Source organism: Gouania willdenowi, chromosome 15 (assembly GCF_900634775.1).
Source record: "Gouania willdenowi chromosome 15, fGouWil2.1, whole genome shotgun sequence".
In the NCBI taxonomy this organism is placed as follows: Eukaryota; Metazoa; Chordata; class Actinopteri; order Blenniiformes; family Gobiesocidae; genus Gouania; species Gouania willdenowi.
In genome coordinates, this window is record NC_041058.1 from 5,502,488 (window position 1) to 5,524,459 (window position 21,972).

Genomic DNA, 21,972 nt, shown 5'->3' on the forward strand with positions numbered 1-21,972 from the left:
AAAAACCTTGTTACGTAAAAACTTCATAAATCCCACTTTAGTTTTAATCAGAGCTGTCAACCTGAAAGGACTTTATTAATCATTCATCATCATGACGCACAATAAAGTTTACACCATATGTCACTTTGATAAACAGGAGATTTAAGTTAGTCATGGGTGATCTATTTATCCATAAAGCAAAAAAAGTGTATGTGTTTGTTTGTTTGTTGAGCAAATTTCTCCAGCGTGGCTCACACACGCGCACCTCAAAACACGCCCTCATTACACATTATGTATTTATAATAAAAAAAATATATATATATATACTGAACGAGTAAAATAAAACCAAACAATATTTATACAAAAAGTACAAAAAACGACAAGAGAAATGCACAAAAATATGCAAAAAGGCTCCAAAAACACAGAAAATGACTCATTTTGAACAGAGATTATTGTGCGGTAGACAGCACTGTTGTGGTGTAAGAGAGACCCCTACTGGACAAAACATAAACAGCTCACGACGTGTTTCCGTTTCCGGTGTAAACAAACCAGGCAAGATGGCGGCTCTCTGTAAAAATCTGTCGGAAACTTCCTACGTTTTGATGCTAATGACCTCATTTTAGTTCAGTATTTAAAACGATAATGGAAAAGGAAAATGTCCGGTATTATTGCACGGCTGGAAATGGAATGGAGTCTTTTTTAATCGATGAAGTGAAGAAGAAACTGAAAGCGGAGGACGTGAGTGAAGATGATACTGCAAGACAATTTCACTTCTTTTAAATTATTATTATTTTTTTATTATTATTATTTATTCATTTTTAAATTCATGAGAGGTATATAAAAAGTACTAAGGCCATGGAGTTAAAAAAAATAGATATATTGTATTATTATTATTTTAAATTTAATCCTAAAGGTTACAAGCAGCTAAAACGTGTATTTTTCTGCTAACATGAGTTTTTTTTCCTTGTACAGGTGTGTCGAGTGCCTGGAAAAGTTGTGTTTAGCACGTCTGAATCAATCCAAAGAGTCACTGAGCTGAAATCTGCAGAGAGACTTTTTCTACTTCTGAAACATGACACACCTTTAAATCTGTGTGCAAAGCCTGGCCAAGGTAGGCATGTTTTATTAGGAGAAATATTAAAAACTAACAAATCACAACCATTTTACAAACGTTACAATATGTGTTTGTTTGTTGAGCGCTGATTGTAAAGTTGCAAACTTTTAGTAACAAACCACGTTTAAAAAACAGTGCATTTTTTCATGTTACTTTTAACCAGATTTACAGCAATATTTATTACTTTTCGCATAAAAATATAATGTCAACGTTAAATATAAATGTTACATCTAAATCTAAGTGTTAAATATAAGTATTACATTTAAATCTAAATGTAAATCTTAAATGGTAAATATACATTTAAATTTAACATTTAGAGTTAACGTTTAGATTTGAATGTAATATTATTTATATTTAACATTTAGATTTAGATGTAACATTTATATTTACCATTTAAGATTTACATTTAGCGTTTACATTTAAGATTTACATTTAACATTTAGAGTTAATGTTTAGATTTAAATCTTAAATGGTAAATCTAAATGTCATGTGTGAATCTAAATATTTAGCTAATACACAAATTCACCAGAAGTACCAAAATAAAAACTCATTTAGAATGACTTTTCTCTTTAGATTTAATATTTAACTATTTTTTAGATATATAAAAACAATGAAATATGTTTTTTAAACGTGCTTTGTTGCCATATCTTCCTACTCTTTTTCACGCATAAGTATTGAGAGGTTTGTGGATCTATGTCTGCTGTTGTATTTCTTTTTTTTTTTACCTTTTAAACTATTGTGTTGAAATTTTACTGTGTCTCATGTGACAGCCTCCAACCTTCTCCAGTCCAGACTTCTGGGTGACATCGATTCATGGACTAAAGCTGCAGCGACATGGAGCCGTCTGCAGGAGGAGCTCGTGGACAGAGTTCAAAAAGTAGACAAAAGAGGGAAAGAAAGAATAGAAAAGAAGCGTAAAAGAGAAAATGAAGAAGAGGAGGAGAGGAAGAGAGCCTCACTGGATGAGAAAGATAGAAAGCGAATAAAATCACCACAGGACGTGGAGGAGACTGAAGATAATGATGGAGGGACGGACCCCGTTTCTTTCAGGATTAACTGTAAATGTACTGGACCTCTGGCCAGATGTTTGAGCTCACAGGTAAAAAATAAATAAAAATGGTTTAATGGCCAAAGCCTTCCTCTTTAAAACATAATTTCATTTAAAAGCTGAAAAATTCCCACAGACTAAAAGCAAAATGTCTGAAATGTGTTGATGTTATTTCCATATTAAAATAGGAGGCGGGCAGAGTGATAGGAGTGGGTGTGAGCAGATCACTCGGATGGAAATCTGACCTGAAGAATCCACAGATGGAGGTAAATTCAGGTGTTTAGCCTGAAATGTTAATTATATAATGCATAACTTTTGTGTTTTTTGTTTTGTTTTTGAACACTGTGTTTTAATTCCATCTACAGTCGATAATAAATGTGTTTTCATTTTTCTTCACACTTTGCTTGTCAGATAAATGTTAATTTAAGTGACGACCAATGGATTTTGGGAATGCAACTCACCAGGTTAGTGACTCTGGAATCTAAGGCATGCATACAATATTAATATTTAACAAATAGTGCCATATAAATGTACAGTATATGGATAAACAGAAACTTATGGACACAGCTTTCATTTTGAATGTTCCTAAAATTCACAACCTTAAATTTCTGTCGGAATTTAATGGAAATGTTCTGCCCATTTACAACCCTAATCACAAGTATTACCTTCACACCACTACTACTACAAACTATCTTTGGAACAGTTGGAAATCCTAGTTGAGATATTAACATATAATCCAGTGTTTTTCAGCTTTGGGGTTGCCTGGAAATAAAATGGGGTCATCTGAAATGTCTATTAATTATAAAAATAAATTAAAAAATACTGATTAAAATTACATTTCTATATTTAATTTTTAATTTTTTTATTTATTCATTTAATTTATTTTTTTTGCACAATTGGAAAAAAACAATACATAATTCAAGTATTCAAGTATTTTTATTTGTCATCATGTGCATGAATATGTACATAACGAAATAAAGTTCCCCATTAAGGCCTTAAAGAATAGAATAAAATAATAAAAATAGATAAACAACAGGAATATAGAGTATATACAAAAATAATACAAATACACAATGATGTACAAAATAATAGTGGCAATGATATCACAGAAATTGATATACAGTGCAGGAAGAGGCGGAAAAGCTCAAATATTTTAAATTATTATTTATTTTTCAAATTAAAATTAAGTAAGGAATTTTTATTTATAAAGCGCTTTTATCAGAAAAAAATCACAAAGTGCTGTACAGAACAGAGGGGAAATTAACACAACAGGAGCAACATCATAAAAGGACAATAAAAGTAAAAAAAATCCAATTAAAATCAATTTAATCAAAGGCATTTCTGAAAAACAAAGTCTTCAAATGATTTTTAAGAGTCCCTGAGGGACTGGTGCAGGTTATTCCAGAGTCTGGGGGCCACAGCCTGGAACGCTAGGTCTCCCTGGGTTTTAAAATGAGTTTTAGGGATCGTTAGGAGACCCTGGCCTGAAGACCGAAGGGTGCGTACTGAAGTGTAGGGGCACAACAAGTCAGTGATATACTGAGAGGCCTGACCATGCAACGCAATGAAGGTCAGGACAATAATTTTAAACTCAATATTTGGGAACCACTGATTTAATCTGTTGTGTTGGTTCTTTTGGATTGAAAAGCAGTAAAAGTGATGTTTTTGTTGTTTTTCTTCTCAGGTTACCACTAGCTAACAGGAGCTACCTTATAAACACAGGAGTGAGGTCTACAGTAGCCTGGGCCATGGCCTCCCTGGCTCACATACAGGTACTGGAACAGCTGCCATATGGATCCTGGATCACATCCACCCTTATCGATCATTATCTGCTGTTTTCCAGCCAGGATTCTGTGTGCTGGACCCAATGTGTGGAGTGGGAACCGTCCTGGTGGAGGCTGCACTGGAACACCAGGTGAAAACACATCAAAGCAGCTGCTGCTAATGGTTTTTAAAATAGAGTTATTGATACTTCTCATGTATCTATCGTACGGGTGTCCACTAGGATGCCTGTTTTCTCGGCGCAGACATCGATGATGGACAGCTGCAGAAGGCCAACCAGAACGTTGCACATGCAGCGCTGGGAAAACAGATCCAGCTGTTTAAAGCTTCCTGTATGGGTAGGAGTCCTGCATCCATTTATCAATAATCAATAACTCTGCTCAGTAAACACTGATCCATGTCTATGCTTGGTTTAAAATAAGCTTTACATAGATCAAGAGTTCTCAACCTTGGGGTCAGAACCCCATTTGGGGTAACGAGACACTGGTAGGGGGGTCGTCAGATTCCTTCAAGAAACTAAAAATATATTTTTTAACAATTTGAGCCAATTTTTACTGATATTTTTACCCTTTTTCTGCAACTACACCAAGATTGCCATATTTTAACCTATTTTCATCACTTTTTCTTTTAATGTATTTTTACTACATTACTCCCATTTTTGCCACTTCTCCATCAATTTTTTTTTTTTTTACAAATTTCTTCTACTTTCAAGACATTTTCAGCACTTATAAACCCTTTGTTACGGCAGAATTTACGGTTGACCTTATTTGAAGACATGATTCATTGCTCTGGTTGAATGATGGAATCCAGGAGAAGCATTGATGATTTTATATAAAAAGTTTATTCTATTGCTAAGTAAAAAGGTACAAAATGGAACAAAGTGAAACAAAATTAGCGTCCGTCCAGGCGGACGTCCGAAGGAAGTGCCGCGCCCCGCTCCAACAGTTTCAAAGCTTAAGCTTTTTATACAGATAAGAAAAGGTCCCAACAGTGAGAGACAAAAGGGAGGGAGTCAGATGCCCATAGTGGCAATGTTGGAGGATGATGAAGATGTTATGAGAAGGTTTGGCTCCAGTCTTTATCTGTCTTGATAAGTGTGTGTGTCAGTGTATGTCTGCATGTGAGCAGAGATTCTGGCCTTGGCAGAGACTGTGCTGCACTGAGAATAATACGATCTGTACTGTTTAATCATGATTCAGATGTTCAAAAGTGTAATGAGTAATCGAGTCGTCATGTATTAAAACATGACAAATTGTACACATGAACATACATTTGAGGATATGATGATGAATATAAAAATGACCATAACACCTTTCCACCACTTTTCCACCTAATGTCACACATGTTGACCCATTATTGACATTTTAAACCAACTTAACCATAATCATGATTTTTCATGTCCATTATTTGCCAGTTTGAACCAACTTTTCCGACTTTGCTGCATGACCACAACCCCCTCCCCCATTTCTGCCACTTTTAAGCCAATCCAATATTGAAACTTTGAACCTTTTTTTTTTTTTTTAACCACTTTTTCTCTCAGTTTTTGACCACTTATGCAACTTTTAATCAATTTCTGTGGTTTTTAAAATCCCATTTCACCACCTTTTCTATTTTTGGTCACTTTTAACCTATTTTATTTCTGATTAAAACAAGGATTTACATCTTTAAGCTGATATATACTGTGGCACAAATAATAATAAACATCCTGGATAACAGTGGATATTATTCAGATGTTTCTCTCCTGCAGCTCTCCCACTGCCCAGTGCCAGTGTGGACGCAGTGATCTGTGATCTGCCTTTTGGTCGCAAGTTTGGAACAAAGCAGCACATGACTATTCATTTACCACTTATCATCACTGAGATGCAGAGGTGTGTTTATCAGTGTGTGTGTGTTTCTCATTAATGAATAAGTTCAGTTTTTATTAAAGCTGCTACTGTTACTTCTCTGTGTAGAGTTTTGCGTCCCGGTGGTTTCCTGGTTCTTCTTCTGACTCCCCAACTGTCCGTTCACCTGAAGAAACATCTGTCCACTGGAACACCTGCACAGGAACTGGACACAGAGCTGCAGTGCAACACTTTGGAACATCAAGCAACTTTCAGAGTCAGCTTAGGAGCGATAGATGGACTCATCCAGAAATATGTGAGAGAAAAAAATGGTAAAAACTCAACTTAAATGATCAATACATGCATGATGTATCATCTGTTATATTTAATAAACAGTTTGTATTTTTATGCGAGAAATATACAGTTTGATGTCTCCGTTTCTTTTTTATGGGTCATTCCTGAGATATTGGAAGCACAAAAATCAGCACATCCTCCCCCTCTCCTCACTAAATGTGTCCATATCTGAAAACATATTATTCCGATCAAACTAAAAATGTACTGTGGGCCTATTTAATAATCACGGAACAATTTCCAGAATGTTTTGATATTATCAACTAATTACTGGTCTTCTGTTCAGGGTAAAATCACCAGCTTTTACATGTTGTAGTAACTCGCTTTAACCAGCAGAGGTCAGCAAATATCAGTAATTGTACTGCATCCCAAACAACACAGAAAGAGCGTAATAATAATGATAAAATGTAATAAATGAAGAAAAAAAGGGAATATAAGTTAATATCATTGTACATAATCACAGTTTTGATGCTTTTTTTGTGTGTGAATAAGGAACAAAGTATTGATATTTTATTTAAACTCACAAAGAAAACGAACAAATAAAGGAGAAGACTTTTATTTAAATATTTGTGTATTTGTTATGTTCAAAGTACATAATAATAATACATTTACAATCAAATTGAATGTTATTACGTCTGCGCTGTAAATAGATTTCGATTTGAGCTTTAAAAAAATCAATTAAATAAACAATATTAAAATAAATGTGTAAGGGATTCTGGTTCGTTATTGCAAAAAATACATTTATTTATTTATTTATTGTTTATATCTATAAAAAAATGGATAAATGCAAATTGGCAAGTATTGTGTTAGATTTTAATATGAATTATTTCTAACGGCATATTTTTCCTTCCGTGCTCACATTTTCTGTTTTAAATTCTCGTACAGTTTTGCACGTTTATGGCACATCTGTGTCTAAAAGCCACATCTGTCACGTTAGCTGCTCTGTATTCTATAACAGTTACTTTACAGTTTTAATTACAAACAATGTCAATCAATAGGAGTTTTGTGTATTTTTTTCTCTCTCTCTCACAGAGCCAATCAATACTCTTAGTGTGGCCCTTCAGGCAAAGTCACACTCCTCCATAATAAGATCCAAGACATTTCTCTCAGCTTTTCATGATATAATGCAGAAATAAGCAATTTTTATCACACTGGGGCCACAAAAATGTCATTGTCTCTGATCTGAGGGCCACAATATTAATAATAATGTCAGTATTTAAAATAATACAGACCTGAGCATTAATACTGGAAAGAACAAAGGGTTTTTGAATTTTTATTACAATTTTATTGTTTCTTTGAGTCAACTTTGTGTTTTTGTTTCCTGTTTGTACATTTGTCATTTTGTGTATTTTTGGAGTCATTGTGTTCATTTATATTGTGTACTTCTGTTGTTTTGTGTCATTTGGTGTCATCTTGTATTTAGTTTTCTCTCAGTTTGTGTGTTTTCTGTCATTTTGTGTGTTTTTCACATGCTTTTATCTCTTATTCTGTCATTTCGTAATTTTTTAAAGCGTTCTTGTTGTTTCTTTGTGTGTTTTTTAATCACATTGTGTGTTGTGAGTAGTCCTTTTGTGCTTTCCTGTCATTTTGTGTGATTTTGCAGTCATTTTGCACGTGTTTTTCAGTTCTTTTTGTATGTTTTAGTGGCCCTTTTGTGTATTTTTGGAGTCATTTTGTTCATTTATATTGTATACTTCTGTTGTTTTGTGTAATTTGTTGTCAACTTGTATTTAGTTTTCTTTCAGTTTGTGTGTTTTCTGTCATTTTGCGTGTTTTTCACATGCTTTTATGTCTTATTCTGTCATTTTGTATCTTTTTAAAGTCATTTACAGCATTTTTGTTGTTTCTTTGTGTATGTTTCGATCACATTGTATGTTGTGAGTAGTGTTTTTGAGTCCTTTCTGTATGTTTTAGTGGCCCTTTTGTGTATTTTTGGAGTCATTGTGTTCATTTATATTGTATACTTCTGTTGTTTTGTGTCATTTGGTGTCATCTCGTATTTAGTTTTCTCAGTTTGTGTGTTTTCTGTCATTTTGCGTGTTTTTCACATGCTTTTATGTCTTATTCTGTCATTTTGTATCTTTTTAAAGTCATTTACAGCATTCTTGTTTCTTTGTGTTTTTTAATGACATTGTGTGTTGTGAGTAGTCCTTTTGTGTGTTTTTTCATCATTTTGTGTGATTTTGCAGTCATTTTGTGTGTGTTTTTGAGTTTTTTTGTATGTTTTAGTGGTCATTTTGAATATTTTTCAGTTACTTTGTCTGTTTTTGGAATTATTTTGTGTGTTTCTTTTGGGGGCCATCCAAAATTAGACCAAGGGCCATATTTAGCTCCCGGGCCACCACTTGCCCATGTCTGATATAATGTGAAAGCAAACACAGATAGTGACATTAGCAGCACTGTAATGTAATCATTTGACACAGAGGTCACAGAGAATGAAAGCACAGAGAAAATCCCTTTGAACTCTCATTATTTTTGACAGAAACATGTTTTTTTTCTACTTTACATCCTGCTGCCAGTGAAGGAATATTGATATGGTTGAGCTACGGCGTTCTACATCTGTCTCCATGACCTTGTTGTTTATCTTCTCTTGCAAACACATGCCTGAAAGAAATATATAATAAAATGTACATTGTTTGGACCTACTGTATATGTGGAATAAATGTGACATCTAGATTTTCTGTCTACTTGCATTTATTTAACTTAAAATCAGGGTTTAAATGCATAAAAAGACTCCATACCTCCTATGTATGCACTCACGTTATTCTGTAATGTTTTACAATAATCTAAATGTATATTCAGATTTATTTCCTGTCCGGGTTGGCATCATTTTCCAAATGTTTTGTATTCCTGTATAATATGTCAACGTTTTCCTATTTTTATTTCTATTATAATATTCATGTTAAGTGAACTTTGTCCATTTTATAAAATATCATGGATTGGAAATGTGGTTATATTTATTTTTTATGTCAAACTAAATATTTTTGGTGATGTATATATTTGGTCAATGAAAAAATATTTCAACAATTTTAGCAACCAACTATTTACAGTTAATGAAATTTGCCTTTAATCATTTCTATTGAATATATCTGTAAATTAACGGTGGGACGACATATATCGTGCAACAAGATATCACGATATTAAAGCGTTCTAGACTGTTCCTCGCTAGATGTTTTCTCATTTGATTTTTTTAAAGCAATGTTTGCACAAAATATATAAATGTTTATTTGAAGAATGTCATGATGATCAGATTATGTGGTTTTAAATCCAGCGTGAATATTTAGTCTGTATTTTTGCTTTTTATTTGCAGCGACACCTTTTGCACTTTAAAAGGGAAACATTAATCTTATTTATTGTTCTGATTATTTTATATTCAAATGAGTTGAAAAGGTAGGGACATTAGTTAGTAAAATAAAAGCATAGATATTTTTCAAACTGCCTTATACCTTTATTAAAAAATATATCGTCTTGTATCGTTATCGTGAGCCCAGTATCGTATCATCTTGTGAAATAATAAGTGACATACATTAATACATAAATAGATGAATAAATACATAAATATAAAGAATGCAGACTCGTGAAATCATCTAGACTCGAAAGGGCCGAATTTGGTCCTCGGACCTCCAGTTTAACACAAGGCGGTGGTATCTTTGTTTCACCGCCTTCCACGTGCCAGGGGACCTGTCCCTTTAACCATGCGGTCGCACTGCTCATGCTCCGGCCTTTGTGCACGAGGAGATCCCCCCCCCCACCACCATCATCATCATCATCATCACAGAGCCGCTGTGTGTGGACGGAGCTGCATCATCTTCATCATCCTCCAGGAAGAAGAGCAGATGTATCCACCATCATCATCATCATCATCATGTCATCTTTAGGATTCTAATCTATATTTCTCATTGATCTCGTGGAAGTTCTCTGTCTCTGTGACCGCGCAATGCCCGCGTGTCCCCACGAGCGCATGGATCCCACACGTCATCCAGGATTGAAACCCTTCACCTCGGGTTCATGTTGATGATGATGAAGTCCAGCACCAGTGTGGGACTACTGACGGTTCTCCACCTGGTTCTCTTCACTGGAGCCTCTCAGCTGTCAAAGCCCTGCGATAGAAGCTGCTTTTCGGGGACGTGCGTGGACGGGACGTGCGTGTGTGACCACGGTTGGGTCGGAGACCAGTGTCAGCACTGCCAGGGCAGGTTCAGGTAAGTCCTAGCCCGGGTTGGAGAACCACAGCTTGGGAACCTTTAATCCTCCATAGTTTTTAATAAACATGTTTGTATGATTTTGGAAAAACAGACAATAATTTAGAACAAGTCAAACTAATTAAGGAGCTCATGTTTAGTCGTTTAATTAATCTTGGTATCATTTAAAGTGAGTTTATAATAATTATTCTACCGCTTTTGGCCCATTTTCTTCAACAACTTCTGTCACGAGAGTTTTATTCCCACGTGTCGCCTGATTTCCGTTCACCTGTTTGTAATCAGCCAATCAGCAGCAACTCATCAATACCTCACTGTCATCACAATGGCCTGGTAAAGATCAATAGTGAAAATGTTTGAAATAATTGTGTTTTGATGACAGAGCATTTTAAACTGCTCATTAACAGGGATTTTAATCACTATATCACAGGGTTTCACTGCAGACTTTGTGACCTAAAGATTTGACCTGTATGAAATACTACTGTAAGTTTGGAGGAGAAGGACCTTCTTTGGACAGGTCATGTGACCTCGAGCAATGATTCTCAACTGGTGGGTCGGGACCCAAAAGTGGTACGTGGACCTGTACTGAGTGGGTCGCGAACAGCTGATCAAAAATAAATAAATAAATACTTAATGTCTCTCGTGTTGGACTTGTCTTTTATTTTGAAAGAAACTTTTCTATTGACAGGCATGCTGTGAAATGCATGTTGCGCAGGAAAACATATAGATTAAGATTATACATGTATGTTTTGTACAGTTATTTTAAAAAAACTAAACTTGGTTTGTTGAATTCTAAAAGAAAAAAAAAAAAGTGGGTTGCGATTTAATGACCATAGCAAAATATGGGTCCCATGGGTGAGATCACTTGAAAACTGCCGACCTAGTGAATGCCTGGAGAATGTATCACTTTAAGGGAGTCACGTGACCACAGGCTCGGATACATTCATTGGTTAAAAGGCTTTTGCAAGTATTTTTCAACCCGTCCAACTCCTGGTCATGGCCGAGGTGAGCAAAAAGGAAGGCCGAGACCCGGCCCCCTCCGCAGACCCGCCTTCCGCCCGGCGCCGGTGTCATGTATTGACTTTTTTTTTTTTTTTTTTTGCGACAGTGCCGCGGCGCTGGTGGCCACTAGGGGGCGCTTGACGTAAAAGTTACAGGTCTAATGCCCGTGTGTACCTATAAGTTAAGCCAGGGGTTTTTCAACCTTGGGGTCTCGTGAAATGTCTAGTAATGATAAAATAAAATACTGATTCAAAATTTCTTTTTTTTTTTTAAATTTTACATAAAAAACGCGTTATTTTTAATTATCTATCTTTCACACTTAAACACCAAACATGATATCACAAAAGGAAGGGCAGGAAGAAGCAGAAAGCTCGAAGAGCTTAAATAATAATAATTCTTTTTCAAATTAAAACACCACACACCCAAACTCAAACAGCTGTATTATATAGAGGATTTTCACGGCACGTCATCACTGTGTCGTCAAACCAGAAGTCGCCATATTGGAGGCACTCAGCAGGTAAACAAAGCACATGCACTCAAGCAGATCCCGAACGTCGAACGAAAAGAATGGTGAATTATTGCCGTATTTTTGGCCGTACCAATCTGTCAGACCGTGAAAAACATGAGTTTTATAGACTGTCAAAGGTAATAATAAAATCAGGGAGAACAGTGTCAAAAGTTATCAAAAGAAAGGAGGAGCTTGTGGTTAGTGAAGCTAAACCTGGATCTACGAGGCAAACATCTGGACAACATCCAAATTTGTTCGGCCCATTTCTTGTCAGGAAAGTGAATTGTTGATAAAATAATTTTCTAGTGTGATGATAATATAATTCATATCAAGCTACTGCATGTGGCGTTATTTACTTATTGTACTTATTTAATTAATAGCCTGCTACAGTGGCAACACATTCTTTAAAATATAGAGCTAAAATGTGCTGTATTTCATTCCTGACCTTTATCAAAAAGATGACCCAGATTGGGTTCAGGTTAAAACCAGGCATTTGAACATATCAGGATACACAATAGACGGAAGACTCTCCGGGTCGTCATTGACCCAAGACGAGGAAGCCAACTCGTATGGATGTGCACCACCAATAAACCCTAACTTTTCCAAATATCGTGCCCTTTTCTGCAAACCAAGTCCTTCCCTCCCGTGTATCTGAGTGCCTCCAACATGGCTGCACATCTGGGTTACTGCCCAGATGTGGTAGGTAAAAACCCTCTATATGTTTCCTTTCTCAAATATCAATCTAGTTAAAATAAAATACATTATAAAAATATCTGAACTGGTGCTTATTGTCACTTTTGCATTTGTAAGACTGTAACGAACATGATTTAAAAAAAAAAAATCCCTGGGGTCGCCAGAGATTTGATATAAAAAAGAGTCACGACAAGAAAAAGGTTGGGAACCACTGAGCTAAGCTAACGCTATGCATGCTATCTAATAGAGCTGCATGTGTGTCAAGGCCAATTTCCTGAATCAATTCATTTACAAGTGTTTTTGGTTTTAAATCGATAAATCACGATTCGATTTCGATTCAGTATTGATTGTTGGAGTTTTCCAAACTTCTGACATAAGTTAGTGTTTCTTGCCCAGCAGATATTCGTCTGAATTCACCATGTTTGCACTGAATTCTCTCTGGACGTTGCTAATGCCAGACTGTAGCACAAGACTACTGAAGGTTAGAGTTAAAAAAAAAAAAAAAAGGATTTCAACACCTTTTTCAATGAAATCGTTCCGGATCAATTTAAATTTTATTTTTATTTTTTACTCAGCTCTACTAACAATTATCTATACACAAAGACATGAGTTCAAGCTGTTATGATACACACACATGCCCTGAATGTATCCTGTGGTTTCTACCAGGAAGGAAGTCTCCAGTGTGTTACTGGGAACGCGTACGACCTCAGTCAGGTCGTTCTGAGGTTGGCCATTGATTTGTGTGTAGATGGTGTGTGTGTGTGTGTGTGTGTGTGTGTGTGTGTGTGTGTGTGTGTGTGTGTGTGTGTGTGTGTGTGTGTGTGTGTGTGTGTGTGTGTGTGTGTGTGTGTGTGTGTGTGTGTGTGTGTGTGTGGACAGCAGCTGTGCACGGGGCGGTTAGCAGGGCTTTGCTGTCCTCCATTAATCCTCCCCACATGAGCTGCAGAAACACATCTCTAGAAAAGTAATATGACATAATTATACTACGTATTTAGACAAATCATTAAGGTGCTAAAAATGATGTCAGTAAAATGAAAATGTCTTGAACTATATGGGTTAGATTACATAGACTCAGAGATTACAGTTGGAAAAAGTTAGCGAACAAAGATGTATTACAGCTACTGTAAAAGAGCTAAACTTCTCTCAGTAAGATTTGTGAGTGAAGAACATACGACAGAAAATAAACCTAAATTAATCGTCTATTGAACTGTGTAATAATCTCAATAGTTACATTAGTCTAATGGGACCAGCTTTGTCTGTGAGCACGTGAAATATAATTAAAAAATATTGCGTTTCACAAGTTTGGACGAATTAATAGTGACATTTTTATTTATGCTAACATTTATTTCACACAACGTGTGACATGTTTAGCTTTTATTCTTCCATACAAGTGTTAAATCTGACCATAAACAAATCGATGGCTCTCTGTGGCTTTATGACAGTAAGACGTGTTTTTATTACTTGGTCTATTCCTTATATGGAGTGGTTAGCATTAGCTTCTAGCCCAGTCTGTGTGTCGGTGTGTTAGCTTAGCATAGTTAGCTTTCGTTGAGTTTCTAGTTCATAATCGTTGCTACAGGTTCATCTCTGTCCCCGTGTTTGTGGAACTTTGGGTGGAGCTGACGGAGGAACTTGAATCGTTTCCCTTTGTTAGATGGTTGTCTGGTTTTAACCAAGTAGTGGTCCATGATGTATCGTAGCTCGGTAGCTTCAGGTAGCCGTGACGAACACCTCACACACACACAGACAGCGGTGTGTGTATTATTCTCCGGAGCGTTCCGCATGCCTCTGTCTGTCTGTCTGTCTGTCTGTCTGTCTGTCTGTCTGTCTGAACCAGCTCACCTACTTTTCACCCACTGAACCGTTATTAAGGGTCTCAGAAATTCAAACAAAATTCAGTCGCGCACGCTTCTCTAATTTTTGGCTATTTCTGATTAATTCACGTAGATCATGACAAGACAAGTAAAAACCATTATTAAGACCACGCCAAAAAATACACAGGAAGTCCAGAATCTTGAATTAAAAATTGAAAGTTGCAAAATTGCTTTTTTCGCTCATGTTGTATTTTAACGCATATCTCCTATTGCGTTTCACTGACGGGGTTCAAAATCGCTGGAGAACATCTAGAGAAGTGGGACACCGAAAGTGATCCATGGATTTTTGATAATTTTTACGGTGTTTGCAGGGCGGAGCCGTGAATCTTGGCTTAATTTTTTTTCTTTTCTTTTTTTAAATACCTTTTGGGTAGAGCTGCGGTGCATGTCTAGAGGCGCCGCGCTACTAATCTACAGGCAGCAAGAGCTATGAAAAGGTTCACTTCAAGGGTTTTATGAATCGATATTGGGCTATACAAAGGAGAATCGATTCAAATAGATTTTTTTAAACCCAGGCTTAGTATATACTCATTGAGTTTGTAGTGTATAGTATGTTAGTGTGACATTTACAACACAACCAAAGACTTTGAGCTGCCCTTTTCTGCTGCTGCTGAGTCAACTGGAACCTCGTCGATATGCATTGTTGAGTAAAGAATGCAGTTCCACCTATGGAGGCAGAGTCAGAGTTTGTCAGTGATGTGGTTTCCTCTCCTTCATTGAAAACCCAGACGAGACGAGACGTCCGTAATGGACTTATGAGCACAATCCTGTGTATAAACCCTCACTCTGACTCCTGACTGTCATTGATTCACTAAGACAAGAAGGAAAAGGAAAGCTTTATCTGAAATAAATTAGTTTGTTGGAAGGTATAAACGAGGTGCATTCACTACCTACTCTCACACGCACGTATACATTGCAGTGTCGTGTGTTCACAGATCTAATCAGATCACATGGATCAGACTGTCAGTCTATTGACTGAAGGTGTTGGTGCTCACTCTCTTAATATTCTTCTCTTTTTGTTCAGTATTTTTAATCTGGCCTGATCAAATCAAATAGTTGTTCAAGGTTATTGAAGTTTTTTTTTTTTTTTTTTTAAAGCAGCATTTTCATTTCTCGGTTTTATTACTTGTACTGAAATAATCAGTGATATTCACGTATTTAAACACATTTTTTTTATTGAAAATGTAGACATTACTGAATGAATAATCCATATTTTATTTGTTTATACACCAACTCAGATGTCCAATTCATTTGGTTTACCACGTTTTCATGTAATGTATGCTTTTTAAAAAAATAAATAATTAATGCACTTCAAAATGATGTAAAAATTTTATAATTTAATACGTGCGTGGAGACTTAAAGGCAGAGATGGGCAATATTTATCACAGTGGGGGCCACAAAAAATGATTGTATCTGATCTGAGGGCCACATAATCAACGTTAATGTCAACATTTAGAATAATGAATAATCTTAGCATCAATACAAGAAAGAAGAAGTGTTTTGTCTGTTTTTATTGTTGTTTTGTGTATTTTTATTGTTGTATGTCTTCATGGTTTTATTTTATGTATGTTGTCATTTTGTGTGTTTTTGGAGTCATTTGTGTATATTTGGTTTTGTATATATTCTTCAGTTCAATTTGTGTATTTTTGTGGCGCTTTTGTTCATTTTTCTGTAAGTTGGTATGTTTTTTGCAGATATTTTGTATAAATGTGGTGTATTTTTCTGTCAGTATATTCATTTACTTTGAGGGCTGCCAGTTGCTCATGTCTGTTTTTAAGGTGTAAATGTAATTGGTTGGTTTTCTCTTTTGATTGACAGATTGAACCACTGCTCCATAATGATGCTTTGCCTCTTCTATGTTAAGTGCAGACAGACAGGATAAATATTTTGGGACAAATCAAAAATGAATCTGGCTCTTTTTGTGATGCTATTCCCTGGAGTTTGTCTGTTCATCAAAGCAGAGCCTGATAAACAAACCAAAGCTCCAGGTTCATCATCATCACATTGAAAAATATCACTGTAGAAATAAACATTTTACTTTTATCAAAAGCAGACATGGGGATTTTTATTTTTGTTTCTGAAATGGGATTATAGTTGTGGATTAAAGCCCTCCATTTTTGGTCTGATTTAATCCGCCTTCTAATACCCAGCGGGCGGTTCTGATCCTATTACCTGACGTCCCAGTCCAACATGGGCTGATCTACTACTACTGCACCCTTTCCTTTGTGTGGTGTACGTTTGGAACCTTAAGCTCTACAATAGAATAAAACACCGTATTTATTTATTATATATTTTTAGATCCTCTAAAATGGGGGCGTCAAACTCACTTTTACGACGCAGTTTGATCTCAGGTGGGCTGAACCAGAAAAATACTGAGTATTTTGTAGTATTTTTTCGATTCGATTAAGTTTCTGCCCTCATTCACTCTTCACTCTGTAAATTCACTTAGAACAGTGGTTTCCAAACTGGCATGCGCGCCCCCTGGGAGGGGCCGCAAGAATGGCCTTGGTAAACCTTGAGCATGAAAAATAGAAAATGTTTTTTTTTCTTTGCAATTTATTAACAAATAGCTTTATTACTGTTCTAAAATATATGATTTCAAATGTTATATTTTTGAGATTTGAAGAAAAAGCTCCACATTTTTATTTTTCAAAAAAGTCACACTCTTTTTATCCTTATTTTTTGTCGCAGTGGGGGGTCCTGAGAGTTTTTCATTCTTAAAAGGGGGGCACAACAGAAATAGTTACTAATAATTACTGACTTAGAACATCCTTAATCATGAAGCAATAACATTGATGCCTGGGCTTTTTCCTAAAAATTGCAATTTGTAGGAATTTCTATTTGCAAGAAATTCTTCCATTTGTGAAAAAAAAGAGAAATAGTGAAGATTAAAACATCAACAACAATCCTTAAATAATGAGCATTTAAATATTGCAAGCTTTGTCATATATCAGGTAATTTCATTAAATTCTGGAATTTAGAGGAACTGAAATATCTAAAACTGAACTTTATGGAGGTAATAATTTAATTAATGATTTCTCTGGAGTGTTTACTTCTTGCAGGCCTATTTAAAAAGCTCAGTTTGACACCCCTGCTCTAAAATGTTCTGTCAGAAGACAATTTTTTGGCCTGGACCTCATGTTGACTGAATCCAGATTATCTAATCACTAACACATTGTGACCTCTGGTGAATCAGGCTGGTGACACAGAATGTGGCTGTTCCTGGTCTATTGTGGCCAGATCTGTAAAAACAGTGACTCAGTGAAAGGATCCTGGATGGATGGATGGATGGATGGATGGATGGATGGATGGTCGATACTGCCTAAAGCTGGCTATCAGAGACCTTAGCTGACGTGAAGAACTAGATCTACTTGATCTTGACCAGCCGTTTGTTCCCTTATGAACATTTTTGATATCCAATAAACTGAAATCAGTGAAAAATATCTGGTGAATGAATTTTGATCCCGAATGTCAAAGATATATTAATTGTAGGAGCTAAAAGGCAAAGAACTAGAGCTATCTGACAGAAATAAGGAGCCATTTCAGGACAAAGTCAGAGGAAAGTGCTTTTCTGACCTCAGTGTGTGTGTGTGTATCGTTGTGTGATTATGTGTGTTTAAGCCTTAAGCGGTACGCAGTAATAATGACCTAGCTCTAGCATTGAACTTGTCACCACTGTGTGCGCGTGTGTGTGTGTGTGTGTGTGTGCGTGTGTGTGTGTGTGGGGGGGGCATCACACTGCCATCTGTCTGGTGTGAGTTAATCCTGCTCTGATGAGAGTGAAAGCGAGGGCGACGCTGTTTTATCTGTGGCTGCGTTGCATCAATTATAACTCAATGTGTTCCGTACCAAGGATGAAGAAAGTCTGTTTGCGGGACATTTTACATTTTTATTCATGTTTATTTATTGGACGTTTTTGGAATTCCCTGAAGAGCAAATAATATAGGAAAGTGTAAAATAAATATTGGGAATATTGAAAATGTTGGGAATGTCAGTGTTTTGGTAGCTGAGAATGTTAAGATGTTTTGAAGGTTGGAAATTTGGCAACATTGGATACATCGGAATTTTGGTAGTGTAATATTGTGAAGATTGGCATTGTGGGAACCTTTGGAATGTAGGTCACGTCGGAATGTTGGCAACATTGGAATTTTGAGACGCGCCAGGAATGTTGGAATTTTTGGAAACTTGGAAATGTTGGAATTTTGTAATGTTATGAATGTTGCAATGTTAGGAATCTTGGTAAGATCAGAAGATTGGGATGCTTTGGAAATTCAGAATTATGGGAATGTTGGTTTGGTCAGAAATCTGTCCACATTTAAATTTTGGTAACATTGGAATTTTGGTGATGTTGGGTATTTTGGTCTAGTTGGGAATGTTGGCAACATCGAGAATTTTGAACATTGTGAATGACAGAAGGATGGAATTTTTACAATGTTGGTCACATTGGAATTTTGAGAATGTTAGGAATGCTGAAAAAGTGGGAATCATCACAATTTTTGGAAAGTTGGAAATGTCGAAAATTTTTAATGTTGGGAATGTTGCAATGTTAGGAATGTTGGGAACATCAGTAACTGGAACGTTTGGAAAATCAGAATTTTGGGAATGTTTGTAAGGTCAGAAATTTGTCCACATTGAAATTTTTGGAAAGTTTGAAATGTTTGAATTTTGAAATGTTTGTAATGTTGCAATATTAAGAACATTTGGAAACACAGAATTATGGGAACATTGTTAAAGCCAGAACTTGGTCCACATTTAAATTTTTGAGAACATCGGAATGCTGGCAATGCCAGAGATGTTGGCGGTGAAGGAAATTTTGGGAATGTTGATCTTGTCGGAATATTGGGACAGTCGGCCATGTTGGGAATGCCAAGAATGTTGGCAACATTGGGAATTTGGAACATTGTGAATGTCCGGATCTTGAGAACTTTGGGAATGTTAGGAACATTTTGAAGGTGGGAAATTTTGGAAAATTTTTCATTCTTACAACAGAAAAATATTAGGGAGCCACTGTCATAAGTCAGAATTGTTCTGTCAAAGTGCCAAACACTAATGTCTTTGTTCTATCTAATGATGAACAATAGACAACAAGGCTACATGATGCTTTTCAACACATTGGAAATGTTTATTCTGTTTTTACTCGTAATGGTCGGACCACATTATGGTCCAGGAGGAGTTTGGAATGGCTTGGAATGGGATCACCTTGTGTTTTATCTCCAAGCAGCAGCTCAGCTTTCTCGTCTGAAAGAGGATACATTAAAGGACCACAACACGCACCCTTTAACCTGACCTGAACTCACCCACTGCTCATCCTTGTAATAATACATCTAATGGGTTTATTTATTCTGAGCTTTTCTCTCTTTATCGTGTGGTTGAGCTGATTGACAGGCTCTGTTCGTTAGTCCTTTTCCTTCTGTGTTCCAGTGCTTGCTGTAGCTCAGCGAGGACTCTTTCCAAGCCTATGTTTTGGGTGTGGTGCAGATGGTTTATGTCCGTGTGTGCGTACATGCCATAGTTGCGGTTGCGGGAGGCTATCCCGTATTATCAGTAAACCGAGGCTGACAGCATGGGATGGGGATTTCAGTTGTTTTGGTAGCCTCCACTACGCAGAACAGCATTTTAATGCAGACCACATGTGACAGGGGGCACCATAGGGGGGGACGTGCACACACACACACACACGCACACCTCTGCTAGCTGGAGGACACAGGGTATAATCAGACTGTGGCCAGGTTGGGTTCAGATACGCACTGGAATAATACAGTGTGTCCTGTTGTTAGTCTGTAATAAAAACCTGTTTCTACAGACAAACATATGTTAAGGTATTTATTCAGGCACGCATTGATTGGCTCAATGTAAACAGGAGCAATTATATTTGTTTGGGAGCAAAAAGAAAATCCTTAAATTAAGAAAGAAAGAAGGATTAATTTGTTGGATTGTAGACCCAACAATCGTACCAATCTTAGGATTCATTTATTGATCTGATCAAATTGAGCAGCTCGTCCTAAGTGCTGGATTGGATTGAAAGCATGAGGTTTGTAATATGACCAGGTCAACGCGTCAGCTTCATCGATGACGTTGACGCAAAAAATACGTAGACGCAAAATAAAGGCACCGATGCGTCATCAGACCAAAACAAAGATGGCGACGCCGAAGAGTAACTAACGCGAGTGGTTCTTCCGACGGCAGCGTGACGCACGCACGGACACTCATATCTTAAGGTTTTATTGAATGCTACCTCTGACTCTGAATGCATTATTTTGCGCTTTCATATTCTTACGTGAACTTTTTTTTGGAACTTTGAGTTGAAGAGCAATAAACATATATTGCAATGTTAAGGAATTCATGTTTTTTTTTCCCCAGATACGTAAATCAACATGTATAAATTACTTTTAGTCAAGATATAATCGAATCGAACTGGAAAAATTAATCGTTAGATTAATCGATGCATAGAAAAAATAATCGCGAGAATAATGGTTTAAAAAATAATCGTTTATCCCAGCTGTAGTTTGTAACAATTCACCTATTTGATCAATTCATTAATTCATATTCCTACGATCCTACTACATCGATCTGTGCTCAGCGAGTTGGCCTTCCAAAAAAAACATTAATTGCTCTAAAATCGTTATAAAAGATCATTTCAAGGAAATAACGCATTGGATATAAGCACAGCAGACTTTATATATCATATAATATGGATGTGTTTTAATGGCACGTGCCAGCAGAAAACAAACAGGGAGGCCAGCGAGCAAGAAATTGATCAGTGTGTGTGTATGTGTGTGTGATTGATGTCACAGGGTCTCTATCACCTATAGTTCAGGTACGGTCCAATGGCTTTCACACATTAAACCAGAGAATCATTCATCGCAGACTCCACATAATCACTTTCAAACACACACACACACACACACAGTCTATTGCTCTACTTTTGTTTTTCCCAGTAGAAGGTTTTCCTCAATTTTCAAATAAGAGATGTCTGAAGAAAAGGTCAAGGTTATTCAATTGTTGGTCATTCATCTAGATCACACACACACACACACACTAGTATGTGCGTGTGTGTGTGTGTGTAATAGTCTTGGTAGTCACTGTGATCAATGCACCCGTCCTTTCTGCACTGAATGTTTATCCATCACTATGTTTATGGAGCTCTGATGCAGTCTTCACTGTGTAATATCCTCACTCAGGTTTTTATACAGGCTTTGCAATGTGTCACTCAATACTTTACCATTCATTTATTTAGTTATTATTTATTAATTTAATCATTTTCTTCTGAAAATGATTGATTTTATTGTTTTTTTTTTTTTATTTGTTGAACATGTAAAAACAAAAAACAATGCCTACAAAATAAAAGAAATGTCAAAAAACAAGTTAATTTCCAAAACAAATCAAACACACAAAGAAGATTTTAATAAAACATTTACACGTTTACACAGAAATTACAGTCAACCAGAGGCTTGAAACTGGGACTGTAATGAAGGTTGAATACCACTTTTGTTCATGGAATTATTGTTTGTCATAGAATATTAATTAAATTCAGCTTCAAATAATTGAGTTTATCAGTTACAAATGGTGAATAACAGAAACACACAGTGATTTTTATGT

The 21,972-nt window shown here is 36.2% G+C and overlaps 2 protein-coding genes across 2 annotated transcripts in view; both read left to right on the forward strand.

Moving 5' to 3' along the window:
* The first annotated feature begins 490 nt into the window (after positions 1 to 490).
* Positions 491 to 7,317, forward strand: thumpd2 (THUMP domain containing 2). Its single transcript, XM_028469070.1, has 11 exons — positions 491 to 717; positions 952 to 1,090; positions 1,864 to 2,192; positions 2,330 to 2,407; positions 2,553 to 2,605; positions 3,826 to 3,913; positions 3,985 to 4,056; positions 4,147 to 4,261; positions 5,671 to 5,791; positions 5,876 to 6,078; positions 7,130 to 7,317. Exons 1-11 carry the CDS (start codon positions 622 to 624, stop codon positions 7,231 to 7,233), a joined length of 1,398 nt encoding a protein of 465 aa, XP_028324871.1. The 5' UTR covers positions 491 to 621; the 3' UTR covers positions 7,234 to 7,317.
* Positions 7,318 to 9,807: 2,490 nt separating this feature from the next.
* atrnl1a (attractin-like 1a) overlaps positions 9,808 to 21,972 on the forward strand; it is a 230,695-nt gene continuing 218,530 nt past the window's right edge. Inside the window, exon 1 of the mRNA XM_028469441.1 lies at positions 9,808 to 10,299. Within this exon, the coding sequence (XP_028325242.1) occupies positions 10,106 to 10,299 (194 nt within the window). The 5' untranslated portion in view covers positions 9,808 to 10,105. The remainder of the gene's footprint in view (positions 10,300 to 21,972) is intronic.